Raw genomic sequence first — 16,233 nt, forward strand, 5'->3', positions numbered from 1 at the left:
AGCCCCTCCACCATCCCGAATTGCACACAAATATATAAAACATCACTACACGCGCGCCTCAAGCTCCCTCGTCACTGTGGGAACCAGCGTTGCCCAACTAACCTTCTTCCCAGCTTGAACTTTGACCTACATTCCTTTCCCGCATGTTCCCGCTGCCCCTATTTTGTAGACACAAAATCGTCTTGTTGCATAAATAATCAAGTATCATTTTGGCTGATGTCGGAATCCTTCAATATGGGAATAAAGCACACAGGCACCATCTTGTTTGAAGGAACAGTCACTTTGTGGTGGATCCCTCCTGGTAAGATGGTATGCGGAGGGGGAGGTTCTTACAAAGTTAATATGCTGACTAAACAAGTGGGACAAGATGCACGTGCTCAATGACATTCTAAGACAGGGGAGCCCAAATTGCGAAATGCAATTTAAAAAAAACAGCAAAAATTTGAAAAACAGATCAACACGGCAGAATGTCAAGAGAAAAAGCTGAAATGTTGATAGTAATGTCTGACCGGTGTTGACATAAGCCAGGGGTGTCCAAAGTACGGCTCGGGGGCCATTCACGGCCCGCGACTGCTTTTTTATTGGCTCTCAGCACATTCTAAAAATACAATTAAACAATAAAATTCATTAATTAACAGTAATTTTACAAAAATAAAGACAAAATATTAAGGGAGTAAAGTCATTATATTAGCAAAAAAAAAAGTTGGAATATTCTAGGAAAAAAAGTAATATAAGAAACAAACCAAACAAAGAATTATGTTGAAATTTGAGGAAAATTAGTTTGGGTAAATGCTATAAAGCTATGATCATAAAGTCAAAATACTATGAGAATAAGTCATATTAGTATGAGGAAAAAAATGTACAAGTAAAACGTTAATATTTGTAAAAATAAAAAAGTCAAAAAGTAATGTAAGGGGAAGCAGTCCTAAATAATAATAATAATACGCTTTGTCACTGATAAAATGAATAAATATATTTTATATGTGTAAATATACAGTATATATACACATTATATTAAATATTTTGCTTGGGTTGGTTAAAAAAAAAAAATGTAAACACGGCCCCCGCATCTTTTCATTTTTCAGTATGCGGCCCACAGCGGAACACCCCTGACATAAGCGCAAACAACACTGCTTACACATTTGTGATTTTGGCCAGACATAAGGACAATGTTGGTTGATATGGTTTTCCTCCATTTGTTTTGATACTTCTGTTCTCATGTTGTATTGTAGCGATGGGAGTAATGTGTGTGGTTCCGGCCTGTGGGTTTGTCCACTGCTCGGATACGTCAACGTCGCCGCCATATTGGATGTGTCAAGGCTGTGCTGTAATCGAGTACAAGTTAACGTACTTACTTTCATAAAGCTCTTTTCTACAAAGAAATTTAAATTAATTCCTCTCGTTTATACATTCACACACGCACTAATCTACTTGGGACACGGTTCGGCACCAAAAATTTGGGAAGATAAAATACAATCTTTGATTGCCTAACCGTTTCCCCAGTATATTAGTGTGTGAATGCATAAACAAGAGGAATTAACTTAAATTTCTTGACACATCCAATACGGCGGCGACGTTGATGTACGGCTTAACGCATGCAATTTGACTCTTGAATACACTTACAGTATATGCTTCACTGCTTTCAATTTTGTTGCATTTTCGAGTTCAGTCTGTACAGTACAAATAATTAGATATCAGCTTTCAAGGGGGGGGCACGAAAACTTTCCCCTGGTCCCCTGTGTAAGGTATACAGCGCTGTTTTGTAGAGGCCAATAAAAGGCTGATTTGTTCACAGTCATCATGCCTGAACATCACAATATTTTATACTCTTAGCTGACAGAGCTGCTGAAGTCTTTTCATTGTATGTTTCAACTTCAATGGACGATAAAGATAAAAAAAATTAAATAAAACAGTGATATATGCGATACGTCGTGAAAGAAAATCCCAGAGTTAAATTGCCACAAAGTTTATTTTCATGAATTCGTTCACACTCTTTATAAATGTATGTACATAGAACTCCACCCAAAGTAAATAAATGATTAAATGGGGGGCCGGGGGGGAAGCCAACAAATAGAAAAAAATACACTGAAGAGTCAAAGTAAGGAAATATACAGTCAAACCGCTAACTGTAAAACTATATATCGTCTCGGAATACAAATATAGTCTTCCAATTAAGGACTTAAATGTCTATATTATATTGCCAGTGATTTACTGTATATGGTCACAAGTGGAGGTAGGATTCTATAGACATGTAACGCTCACTCAGCACAATGTAAATAAGGTGCCAATTGTTACTAGGAGTGCCATCTAGTGGAGTGGCTGTATAGCTGAGGAATGTACTGTACTGTACATAGCAACTATCTCAAATGGACAAGAAGCAGACTATGATATATACTTTTTGGGTTTACGGGGGCTAATAATTATGCTTGATGTATGTACACGCATTTTAGTATCATAGAATAGAACTAATAATAAATGTATAAACTCAAATATCCTTTCACAGACTTTGGTTTTGAAATGATTGAAATGAACCTGACAGCTATAATCCATTGAATGTCTTGAAATAAGGCGTAATTCATTCTGTCATTATGAGGTCCCACAATGCAATTCATTATGAAGTAACATTCATGTGGCACCACCCAACTGAAGTGTGTTTTCCACCAAGAAAACCCCGTTCAAGTTTGACCATACGTGACACAACAAACGCGTGCATACAAAACCACTGAAGTTGAAATGTCAAGGAACAGCAAGAGAAAGTACGTTCTAAATCCTTGAGGTGTATGCTAGAGGACTGCGCACGCACAAAAAGCATCCTAAAATTTTAGACCCAAAGAAAAATAATGAGGAAATTGAACAGATGAAATGATGACCGGAAGAAATAGTCACAACTCATACTCACTCATGTGATGCATCACAGGATCAAATAATACTACAATCACATATTAAATACAAAAACTAAACTCCATGTCACCAAGATATGTGACATCAAACCCTGTGCATTTTGTCGTGGCATCTAAACGGATTAAATACTTCAAAACTAAACAAATTATTTGATATAAATTTTTTCTAATCTCAATTAGTCTGAATCGAGTAAGATATTTCCAAAAAAATTGTTTACATATCAACTGACTTAAATTAGATAAGGTACTTTGGTTCGACTAGAATATGCGTCAGATTGACGTACTTATTATTTCCTGCTTTTTGCTTTAAAGGGGCCGTGCCTGAAAAGTCCTTTTCAGTAATTACTGTGCGAACAAGGGTACATGGCGACAAAGAAGCCTTAGGACCACACTGAAAAGGAAAACAATTGTAAAAATTCCAAAAAAAGGTGTAAAACTACGAGACCCACGTCACGTTATTAAAGTTCAAGTAGAGAAGTTGTAATGCTAAGGAAATAAAGCCATATTATTATGACATTTAAGTTGTGAAGAAGTGAAATTCCGTGAATGCAGCAATGTGAGACCAGCGTTCTCTCTCTCGCTTGTTCAAAACACTTGTGATTTATGATGCTGGACGAACTATTTCATCGCTTGTAACCACTAGAGCCCGTTAATAGCATTTTTTCATTTCGATTTTTTAATGTGAAATACTTGGACTATTGTCGGAAAATTACCACACTTTATTCTGAGAACGTTATGGCTTTATTCTTGTGGAATACTTATTTATTATTAACTATGTTTCTTTCAGTGCAATCCTAAAACTCCTTTGACAATCTATGCTTAGTAAACATGAGGATCAATTGGAATATTGTGCCCGTCCTGGCTGCGCAGGGACGGCTGCTATAGCCTGCAGCATTATCTGATGCCCCGTTTCTATTTCAGACATGCGAGCCTCACCGAACTCCGGCTAAAAAGCCACACAATCAATGAACTCCTCTGTCCTATCGATTTTCTCTTCCTATGTCTGCAAATGCTGTGGTAAGGTCGGCCTCTGTGACAGCAAAAAAAATGTGATTGTCACCAGAAATTATGAACAATAAGGCAATCAATCAGATTTCACATTTCTGTCCAGATCTCATGCTGCTGCAGAGATGGTGAAGTTGTCATTTTAAAAGGTCTCTGCTGGCATCAATGTGAAAGGTAACAGTTAAAGGTCCAACGTTACAAGGATGGACTGCTCAACGCTTAAGAAGCACTACGGTTTATATAAGAGTTCTTGGCCCACTCAGGTTGCTGGATGTAAAACCCATCCAAACTAAAAACAGAAGGAAGTCATATTTACTTTGTTCCTACATTGTGTAACAAAAAGCTAAACCTTAAAGAAGATGTCTTCAGATGCTGGCTGCCACCCCCGCCACTGCATCTACCACCTTTGGGAGCATCCATTCTGCAGGATTCAAGCATCCTCCAGCGCTGTGGGCCTCTTCAAGTCCCGGATCTGCTTGATCAGATAGTTTTTCTCATCACAGAACTGCTCGTCCTCTGATCTGTCTGTCTGGAAATGGCTCAGGAACTCCACGAGCTTGGCCTGGTTCTTAAGCAGAATGTCCAGCACTGGCTGAGTCTTGTTGGGGTTCGCAACAAATACCTGGCAGATCAAAAATAAGTCATGTATCGCAGTGCTGTCAAACATCACAAAGAACTTAAGCATATAAGAGATACGCACATGCCCATGTTGACAGAATATTCATGCACATAATAAAGACAAGACAAAAGAAAAGTCAATTCATGAATGCAATCGTTTCGCCCGCCAGCTGATGAATGATAAATGATAACCTTACCGGCCAGGGCAGCATTGACCAAATCGCCGTGGCCTTGCTGGGGTGACGGGGAGAGTGAAGGGGTGGCTATCATGCTAGCGACAGTGCAGCATGAGTCCTTGAGTAAAACGTAGGGGTGTCACGATACACTCAGCTCACAAGACGGGATGATACACGATATTGGATTCTCAAGAACGAGACAAGATGATATTTTTAACATTACTTTTAAGAAAACAATAACAAAATATAGGACTGGACAAACAGACATTTTTAATTTTTTTTTTACCGGAGTCACAAAACAATGCAGATGCCTTTAACTGTTCAACTTTTTTCCACAAATTCAAACAAAAGCTAATAATTATAAAAGTTAAAATAATGACTGCAGTTGTAGCTGCTGCTACTAATAATTTATTTTGATGTGTAGTTATGAAAAGGCACATGTTAAAGAAATTGTAAATTGTTCATTTTATGTTTACGCTGAAAGAAGTACTGTTGCCATGGTGCTTAGTGGCACCAGGAAGTAGCGAAATAGACACTCGTATCACATGTTCTGATAGAATTCTGATGGAAAAAGCAGTGACAAGTGACCATCATTACATCTGAATGGGACACTAACGAAGGTGATACCACCCAAACGACAATCGTTGGTGGGCTGAGGCCCCTCTCCATTGTATCCCAACGATTGTCATTTGACACCACTAAACAGTCAAACCATTCCTGTCTGGACAGTTCTCAAACTAGAGCTGTCCCATCTAGTCTGACTGGTGTGTGTCCCACCTAGTCTTTGAGCATGAACTGATCAAGCCTGCACGGCCAACCTAACCAGTCCAGTTGCGACCAATTCAATGCCCTGAGAACACGATGACCTGGACGAATAACAATATTCACACACGAGTGACGATGAAACACCGAGGTTGGTTGGATTGCAAGGATTACAGTGCGTGTAAAGCACTTTATGTGTGGTTCCAATCCTGCTTCACGCACTCCCACTTCCATATTATGCGTATTATCATTCACCGTAGCGATGCCACTTCTCGCTGACCCGTTCCCGTGCCAAAGGTTTTCTCTAAGTGAGAAATATCATGAGACATCTCATGACACCCCTAGTAAAATGCATGGTTTGTTTGTGACGTAGCTCGTTTAGTAAAAAAAAAAAAGAAAAAAAAGAAAAAAAAGAAAAGCAGATACTTACAAATTAACCCAAATCAAAAATCCCATGTTAGTGTGACTCAATGCAGCCCTAAATACTACTATCTTAGAATATTTAGCAAATAATCAGACCCCTCTATATAATATCTGGTGCTGTCGGCCCATCTACATTCGGTTTTTCCATAAAAAAAATCAAAAAGAAGCAACAGAAAAATGGTTACATGTTTTGTTTGTCATGTTTTCTTTTACTCATTCACAAATGCACCGTAGTCAATTACACAAATTCGCGCAATACCCCCGCGCAACCCACCGCTGCCACAAATAGATTGTGGTCCTTTGTGAAACAGTGCAAATGAAAGTTAAAAAAAAAAAAAAAGCACACACCTTGAAGACATGGAACGCTTCAAACTGGATGTTTCGACTGTTATCCCTCAGCATGTTCATCATCAGCTTCAAGTTATCTGCTCGACTGATGTACTTTGTCATAACAGTGAAGTTGTGCCTGTCCAGCAGAAGTTCTCCAAGGAGCTGAAAATGATTCATAAACTTTATTGACGACACCAAATATTCATTTCATCGACTCGGATTTACCGTAAAGCGGCAAAGGTGTTACCTTCAAAGACTGTCGTTTGGTGACATAATTTTCAGAATGCAGGAGCTTCTCATATTCTGTAAACACCTTACAGACATTTGAAAGCAGTGTTAAATATTGTTACCGCACACTTTGACGTGTACAAAAACAGGCAATTTGTGTATTTACCCGGTCATAATTGGTCTCTAAGAAATCAGCACACATAAGCTTGTGTCTTGTGAGGAGATCCTGACAAGGGAGAAAAAACAGGACATTAAAAGATATGTTTGACAATGCTGGACAGAGAGATCATTTTGTCCAAGCGTACCTTGAACGATGCAAAAGCGTCTGAGGCTATGTCGAAGGTGGAGAGTTCCACATATCGGAAGAAACAGTAGAACTCTTCAGAGAAGAGTATAGTCCTCGCCAGTGGTTCGTGGCGGAGACACTCCCTCAGCATAATTCCGCAGTTCAGCGCCACTTCTGCACTCTCATAGCTGTACATGTGCACACAGTACCAGTCAGTACTAGATCACCTTTTTATGAGCGATATTATTGCTGAACACAGTAGAACCTCGAAGGCTGAATGCCGTTCACATTGTACAATTTGGAAAGGAAGATTTTCAGAAAAATATGTGTCAAGCTTGATATGTTCAACCACCATCATGCATGATGTCCCATCACATGTCAGCATAAAAGACTTCTCTAAATTAATTCACTTACTCAGTGAGCACCTAAAGGCAGTGTTTCACATTCATACATTTGTCACAAATAGATTTGGTGCTACCTGTTCACCCTCGCTCATAAACACATTATAAGGCACCTGGTCCGCCAGATAATAAGAAGGATTAATATTGCCAACTTAGCCACATTGTCACTGTATTTGGCGAGTCTTTGTCGTAAAAAAACAAAAAACATATGTAAGCAATTTGTATGTATTTTTTGCCTAAATTAAGCATTTTCAAGCATAAAATGTCTAAATGAATTCAAATGCAAGGCATTCAAAAGACGCATTCAAAGACACTGGGATGTTATGTAGTTCTACACTGGTCACTAGGTGTCAGTAATGTTACTGTAACATTCAGTGAGACACACAAGCACCAGATTTGATCGCCGGAACAACAGGCTGTTATTGCCTGTTTGAATGATCTCACAAAAGGCACAAGAATCCTAACCCTAACAGAAGCTACTATTGCATATGCAACCCAAACCAAGCTACAACTCAACTCTAAACCCCCAATGTCACTTCCTGTCAGTGCCACCAGAACACATTTACAACACACACACACAGATGAGTCTTATTTATGTCTTAAATGGCTTATTTTTTGTTATTATGTCTACTATATTGAGTAATACGAGTGTGGGGGTGTCATTTCATGTTTAGAGGGCTCTAAAAATGTTTAAAAAACGTATTTAGAAAGTCGCAAACAGAATTTCTATGGAGCCAGTTAACTGCAATAAATGAGGGATTAATGTATTCAGACTCCTCTAGATGCTGTTGTTCAAAAAACGGAACCCCGATCCAAAATCACTCACAGTCGGTTCCGACTTGTTTGTGACATTTTTAAAAAATGCCAAAAAGAAGTGATAGAAGAAAGTTCATTTGTAGCTCTAACTATATTTTGTTTTCACATTTTTTTTTATCCATCTGGCCAAAATTTGAGTGTGGCAGCGTCTGAGAAAGTTATGTTAAGGTCTTGTTAAGTCATGTTAAGGTCACTCTTGCGGTTTCACTTTTAATAGTTGACGAAAAAGACATAAACATGTAAAAATTGTGGTCTTTCTAAAAGAGCACATATCGCTTTTGTCAACAAGTAGCGGGTGCTGCTGTGGGCCCCCCCCCATCTCAATGCACACATAGGTGGCTCTGTCTTGTTTGTGACATTTAAAAACGACGACAAAAAGAAGCAATAGAAGAAACTTCATTTGTAGATCTTAATATATTTGTTGTGCTTTTCATGTTTTTTACTCACTTTTTGTCTCCTACGTTATTCCTCCCTCCTACAGAGTCCATTAAAATAACACAATAACAATCGGACCGATAATTATCGGGCCAAGTTGAGGAATTATGATGTCATGCCGATAAATCCGATAATATTAAAAAATGGCTCCGATAACCAATTATTTAAAAAACAGTCCAATGAGGTGAGATTACCCATACTGTACGGTGGGGGTGTGCAAATCACGTGCTCCTTTTCCCTTACGCATGACGTGCTGTCACCACGTGTTGTAAACAAACATGGCGCCGATTGTGTGGGACCTCCCCACTGCCTCAGACACTTTGCACGCCAACTAGCTAATGTTCCGCAAACACTTTGAAAAAAACATCTACAGTCATGAAAAAAATGATTACACCACCCGTGTTTCTTCAGTTTATTGATCCATTATAATGCCTGATACAACTAAAGGTACATTTGTTTGGACAAATATAATGATGATAACTAATAAAGCTCATAAGAGTTTAATTTAGGAGCTGATATCTACCAACTTCCATGATTTTCTTGATAATAACCAAAATCACTTAAGTTCTTACGTGAATAGCTATAGCATCGTACTGGCAAAAATTTTTACTCTAAAGAGCTATTTTTGTTGTCATCATTATATTTGTCCAAACAAAGGTACCTTCAGTTGTACCAGGCGTTAAAATGACCAAGAAACTAAAGAAACAAGGGTGGTCTAATCATTTTTTTCCATGACTGTACTCTCAACACACTAATCCCCACCAGCCAACCAAAACGGCAGCATTGCCACAACAGAGCCCTGAAAGCCCACAAAGAAAGGACCGGGGCCCCCTTCAATTGCCGCGGTGTCCTCCACCATCGCCGAAGACACAGGCCCCTGTCAACCAGCAAAATACTCCCGAGCCATGGTTTGTACTTCTGAGTTGCTGCTATTTTTTGTACATGTTTTATTAGTAGTGATGCCATGATATTTGCTGTATTTTAGGACAAATCTACAGGTAGTTTGGCAAATCAAACTCTGAGTCATTCTTACCTCAATTTGATTTTAGACCGCCCCCAACCCACCACTGCCACAAATACATTGCATTCCTACAGGAAACATTGGAGTACTTTTATTATCAGCTTTACGCATGCACTTGAAATGGCATAACCCCGACTGTAGATTGCTTTTATTTTCAATATATACAAACATTGAATAGATGGGCAACTTAAAAATAACATAGCACCCATTTGCAGTATTATTATGTGAGCTATTGAAATTGATACTTTTAAACTCTGAGAATAAATGTCACCATGGGGGATGAATCATCTCAAGTGCAACTGTGTATAATTTCCTTATACTGCAGTTAACTTGTTTTTACGCTGGTATGACAGTTAATAGTGTTGTTAGTTGTTTGTAATGTTTCATAGTTAGGGAAAAGTTTTATGACGGTGACAGTTTAAATCTATTATTTTCCATTATTTTCTACGAGAAACGTTTCTAAATACAAACAAATCCCAGGGCAAGCAGCAGCAAGGAATGGATTGTGTTCAGCCTTTCAGGTTCCACTGTAAATTAATTACAACTGAGGGTTTGCAATGAGACCATGGAAATAAACACAATTAACATTTCCCGGAGGAAGGATTTATTGCAGGACAGCGGTATTGTACTCGATTATTTAATCTAGGTCACGCGAATGAAGCCGACAAAGAGGGACATCATTGACTGTCAACAGACAGCAGCTGACTCTGTAACTCCAAACAACTCCAAGATCCACAAAAGCAGCAGGATGCTTCCATCTTTTCATTTACATGTACGACGCTTGCGTAAATGCAACAAGTTCCTGCTTGCTGCTTGATGGGAGCTGTCGAAACATACTCTGCAGAGCTCGAAACGAGGCATGTGTCAGAAAAATGTTTCAACAAGCAAGTTATAAATGAATATATTTCAATGCATTTGTTTCTCCTTGTATGTGATGAGTTGAACATACCCTTTTAGAAGCATGAAAAGGATCTGTTGGTGCGTCGAGATGTACTCCACCGTGGGAGTACGAGTGCCAATCTGTCGTCTCACAATGTTACTGAACAGATTAACCACATCCTTCTTTCCCTGTGTATAAGAAAACAACACTAAACTGAATGGTCCTGGTGGCATGAACACCACATTTTGCTTTGACCGGGTTCAAATTGACTCATCAGAGTGTGTTTCCTACCTCAAAGTCAATCCTCTGCAGATTTGCAATGAGCGAAATGAGGAGGTTCGTGTTGTACAGCTCCTGTGCGAGCTGAGCCACTGCTTCCGTTTGGGGCTCCTTGTCGCCTGTCCCACAGAGTACCTCCTTCAGGGAAGCGAGATTTTTGGAAGTTTCCTCTGCAACCTGGGAAGTGTGCAGTTAAAATTATGACACGTGCACTTCCAAGTTAACAATATAGTGACCAGAAACTAGCACTGACCTTTTCACATTTTTTACTTTCACCAGCGTCCAGCTTCTCCATGTATGCAACATTTTCCTTTAAACTCCTCACTATTTCTGCTGGACTCTTCTGAGATTTCCCAAAAGGAAAAGGCATGACTGGAGGAGGTTATCTGTTTGAAAAAGAAACACAACTGTGATGAACCATGAAATGGCTGCAAAAGGCACACATGAGGAAAGCAAGGCCATGGCTACCGTAGGTTACTGTCTGCTTGAAAGTCGACACTAGGTAATAAACTATTGAGACCAGAGCAACACACGGAGCAATGCAACATCAGCCTCCCCTAATTTATTTTCAAGAATTAACGATAACTTCACCGTTTAACAACTGTCACTTAGTGTATCGTTAAAGACGACGAATATTTCCAAGCTACAGCAATATCCACATCGACAAAAGTTTGAGCTAGCTTGTGACCCAGCAGCCATCGCGAGAAAAAAGCCATGTTCAACGGTGAACCCTACGGAAAACACAATTACTTAAATTAAAGATTCTCAAAAGTGTCAAAACTCACCGATCGAATGAGAGGTGAAGTTTTACAGTTGGAGGAAGCTTGCTGGCTAAATGCTAGCTAGCAGGCTAGCAAGTTGTTGTACTTTCCTGTTTCACGGTTAGGTTGCGTTAAATGTGAGTTGCCTTATCGCCGATCAGTAGCGGCTTTTTATGTCTAACTCGCAACAAAACACGGCTATAAGTATGTTAAACGGACGAGCGTCATAGCGGTGCTGTTTAAACTAAACTTGGCTATTCTTGACCGTCTGTCACCTAATTAGCTAGCTAGCCTGACTGTCAACTTCATTTCCCTGTTGTCTACTCCTGAAACTCTAGTCCTCTCCTCATCCTGGGGACACTGGGTGGGTATGTTTTGCCTCACAGAATGACTGACGTAGTTTTACGCCAATCGTGTTTACAATAGGCGACATTTTTTTTATAGAACCGCCCCCTTGCGAAAGTTGCGCTTGTTTTAGAGATGAAAGGGTTTTGTTTGGGTGGACCAATTCAATACTACATAACATTAATGTAACTGTGTCGACCTAAAGCAATAATCAAGTGCATCTAAATTCTAGTTGCAGGACCTGAAGCGCGTTTATTGTTTTAATTCTGTTAAGGTTGGGCAAATTTTGGTATCATTTCTATACCAAGTAAATACCAGGCCGGTACACGCTTTTATAAATACATTTTAACAATATATAAATGACAATATAAGACAATGTAACATTATTTAAAATATATAATTGTTCCTTTTTATTACATACAATTTTTTCAGCAAAATACAAGTAAAAACTACCATTGACCTTAATTCAAATCCTTCACAACCCCAAGCCCAATGACTTATTGCCTGACTTTGTTTACAAAATCGATATTTGTGGAAAATACACTTAGAAGACAACCGAAAAATATATGACTTGGTATTGGTAATAAGATTGATCCGCCCACCCGCCCTTTCTTTTAGTTCTCAACTTTCTCAAAATTTTTAGGTTTCAGCACTGCCATTGTCATAAGGTCATATTTACAACACGGTTCAACTTCTGTCTACGTGGTTTTGTAGTAATTTTATGGATGGTAACAATGGAATTTACATTTTTATTAACATTGTTTGCTCAGGCTTACCTTGCTCTCCAGAAAACATGTTAAGTTAAATGTATGCTCGGTAAATATCCACCCATCCATCCATTTTCTATGCTGCTTGTCCTCACAAGGGTCGCTGGAGCCTATCCCAGCTGATTATGAGCGAGAGGCGGGGTACACCCTGGACTGGTCGCCAGCCAATTGCAAGGCACATATAGACAAACAACCATTCACGCTCACATTCATACCTATGGACAATTTAGAGTTGGCCACCCCAGTGAAAAATTTCTGCGTCCGCCACTGCGGAGTACACGGAGAAAACCGATACGTTTTTACATTCCAGCTACCCCATAGACCAGGGGTCTTCATTTAAAATTGACTAAGTTCTGTATATGCATTTTTTTCACAGCAAAGGTCCGAGCCTTACTTTGCCTTAAATTGCGTCCAACAGACTAGCTCATATGAATATCAAATGTAATGAAACCCCGCACATCACCCTACAACCAGTGCTTCTCAAATAGTGGGGCGTGGGGCGGGCGTGGTGAATTGTCAGGGGGGTGTGAGGCAGGGAGGGCTTTCAATATTAGTGCATATTTGAATATGCAGCACCAATATCTCCAATATCCATACAATCCTCAGTGGAGACTAATTTGCACGTTGCTGTGCTGTATATTAATCTGCTATGACTCTTGTAGATTTTTCATAGTGGGCACTACAGTTTCAGAGCATATTTCACTGTGTGGAAACACAATGACAGTAAAAATTCTTGTTTCTTGATGAGACACAGTAGTTTGGTACTGGATCATGGAAGAATGAACATATATTGGTCTGTCCTTTCACTTTTAAATGTTCAGTTTTCTGCATCAACGTCTTACTTAGCAAGCCACGGTTCTATTCGAAGATTAGCGGCATAGAAAACGGGTGGATGGCTAGGCCCCGGCAAGTAAACAAAGAATTTTATTGGCTCATTTTGAGTGACGTCACCACATTTGCTGTCACATTAACCGTAAAACTTTAAGTCATTACACCCGCAAACTGCCGCTGAGATCAGTCCGCGAGCATGATTAGATGTTATAATATCTACCATTCACTGTAATTGGTCACGGGGCTGTAAAGGCCCATCACTGTGTCCGGATCCGGACCGAGGTCCGCCATTTGGTGATGGCTGCCATAGATATATGAATGAATTGTGCATGGGAATAGTGTTTTCCACAAACTCTGCAAATTATGCTCTCAAAACTATGTTATAATGGCCAAATCATGAAGTCTATGGGCCAAATTCTATCAAAGGTAATTGTTAAGTCTTACCTGTTATTAAATGTTATTCCCTGGGATTTGCTTTGCAGCACATGAATGTGGCATATTCTGTCCTGTTGACCTTGACTGAGGTTATAGTCAGGCGGTGGAAGGAATACATTGAGGCCCTTCTCAATCCCACTGACATACCTTCCATTGAGGAAGTAATAGTCTGAGGATACGAACGCAGACAGGCCCAACACCGTGGCTGAGGTATCTGAGGTGGCCCTGAATTCCTCAACAGTCTGGATGTAGTGGCACTGTCTTGGTTGACACACCTCTTCAACATTGCATGAAAGTCGGTAACAGTACCTCTGGATTGGCGGACCGGGGTGGTGGTCCTCCTTTTCAAGAAGGGTGACTGAGGTGTATGTTCCAACTATACGGGATCACACTCCTCAGCCTCCCTGGGAATGTCTATTCCAGAGTGCTGGAGAGAAGGGGACGACCGTTAGTCGAACTTCAGCTACAGGAGGTGCAATGCGGTCTGTTCATTATTTTTATGGACAGAATTTTTAGTTGCAGCCAAGGCTTCGTGTACACGAGTGGCACTGTACAAGAATAAAAGCTATGGAGAGTACATCCTCGGCTTTGCAGTGATGTGGTTGTTTGGTTGGGGTTTGTCCAATGAAATAGGAAAATGGCTGCCATACCGACCCACGTTTTAGGGTACAAAGAATTAAGTTATCAAATTCATCCAGTTATTGTTGTAACGAGGCAATGAAGTCTAATTATTGGACACCAATGCAGACACTAAAAAAAATGTAGGTTTGCAATATTTATTAAACAAAAGGCACACAAGTAGTGAATATAAAGTCATAAAAGGAACAAAGAGCTACAAAAGGGGTCTGGGACGAAGTAACATAGAAAATGCAATCAACAAAGAAACGGGGCGAAGTCACATGAAACTAAACAAAGGAGCTAGCGGAGCTAGCAAAGAGTATGAGGAGCAGAAAGGTAGCAGTAAATACTCACAACCCGGAGCAGGAAAAAGGAACTAGTAAAACTAGCTGACCTGGGAAACAAGGAGTTGAATAGACAGTCCAGCATCTTTCTGTCACCAAAACAGAGTACTGTATATAAAGGCCTAATGGCAGGCTGGTTACAGGTGTGCACAGGTGGCTCTGCCAAACATGGCCACTGCAACACAAAGGAGAGAGACAGGTGTGGCAGGACAGAATCATGACAATTGTGTTATCAGAGGTAGAAATTAAGTGTTTTTAAGCACACGTCATTCATCTTTAAGATACTGAAAACAACACACTATTCCATTGTCCTCTGTGGTAGACTTACAGTATACTTTTCCACATGAAATGATGAAATTGGGTGAAGCAACAAATGCATTAAATGCAGAAACGTAATGTAACAAAGAAGATGGCTTCTTCATGGATCATTCATAATGTGACTGAAAAATGTGACATTACAAAACGTAAAGAAAAGTCCAAGTTTTCAATGTTTTTTTTTTTCATGTAACTTGTACAATGTTCATATAACTGTAAAAATGTAATATAAAAAATATAGGAAAGAAGAGTGGTAAACTGCTTTTTGTAAACAATTTCAGTTTGCTTTTATTGAAAAAAAATGCAAAAACATCACCTGTTTGTAATGCAAGCAAAATGGAAATGATAAGAAGGTCATTAATGAGATTGCAGATCGGTATATTTACAAACATTTCCAAACAAAATGAAAATAGCTAAAGCAGTACCAATTTTCAAAAAATCTATTTACTAACTACCGACCAATTCCTTTAGTGCCACAATTTTCTAAAATCATTAAAAATCTATTCAACAACAGGTTAGATACATTGATAAATAATGAATGAATTACTCAAGGACAGCCAATATGGATACAGAGCAAATATTTCAACTTCCATGGCATTAACTGAAATAAGCGAGGAAGTTACCAACGCTATAGACCGCAGAAAGTGTGCAGCTGCATTATTTATGGATTTAATAAAGGCAGCCCTGCGATTGGCTAGCGACCAGTCCGGGGTGTACCCCGCCTGTTGTCCGAAGTCAGCTGGGATAGGCTCCAGCATGCCCCCGCGACCCTAATGAGGAGAAGCGGTATACAACATTGATGGATGGATGGATTTGATACAATTAATAACAATATTTTCATTAACAAACTAGAATGGTATGGAATCAGAGGGTCAGTTCTGAACTGGGTAAAAAGCTACTTAGCAAACAGGAAGCAATACTGTATGTTAAGCTAGGAGAATATACATCTGCAAGCTTAAGTATATTGTGCGGCATACCCCAGGGGTCAATAGTGGGACCAAAAATGTTCAACCCTACTATAAATGACATCTGTAAAGTCACAAAAGACCTAAAGCTAGGATTATTTGCAGATGATACTACTGCATTTTGTTCAGGAGAAAGCACACAAGAGCAAATAAAGCAAAGTCACAGATGAAATGACTACACTAAAAAGATGGTTTGATGAAAACAGACTATTCCTGAACCCAAGGAAAACTAAAATAATGCTTTTTGGCAATAGCAGATAGGACACTTATGCACAAATACAAACAGACGGAG

General features: G+C 39.4%; 1 protein-coding gene across 2 annotated transcripts; it reads right to left on the reverse strand.

Annotated features, from left to right (window-relative positions):
• Nucleotides 1–1,950: 1,950 nt before the first annotated feature.
• Nucleotides 1,951–11,689, reverse strand: cab39l1 (calcium binding protein 39, like 1). 2 transcript variants are annotated; one of them, XM_054792798.1, is made up of 9 exons: nt 11,346–11,689; nt 10,814–10,946; nt 10,573–10,737; nt 10,351–10,469; nt 6,748–6,916; nt 6,609–6,668; nt 6,462–6,527; nt 6,233–6,376; nt 1,951–4,527 (listed from the first exon to the last, which is right to left on the reverse strand). In XM_054792798.1, exons 2-9 carry the CDS (start codon nt 10,928–10,930, stop codon nt 4,336–4,338), a joined length of 1,032 nt encoding a protein of 343 aa, XP_054648773.1. In that variant the 5' UTR covers nt 10,931–10,946; nt 11,346–11,689; the 3' UTR covers nt 1,951–4,335. The 2 variants fall into 2 exon arrangements, with proteins under 2 accessions (XP_054648773.1, XP_054648774.1); XM_054792799.1 differs by lacking the exon at nt 11,346–11,689 and adding an exon at nt 11,029–11,222.
• Nucleotides 11,690–16,233: the final 4,544 nt, after the last annotated feature.

Source organism: Dunckerocampus dactyliophorus, chromosome 11 (assembly GCF_027744805.1).
Source record: "Dunckerocampus dactyliophorus isolate RoL2022-P2 chromosome 11, RoL_Ddac_1.1, whole genome shotgun sequence".
Taxonomy (NCBI): Eukaryota; Metazoa; Chordata; class Actinopteri; order Syngnathiformes; family Syngnathidae; genus Dunckerocampus; species Dunckerocampus dactyliophorus.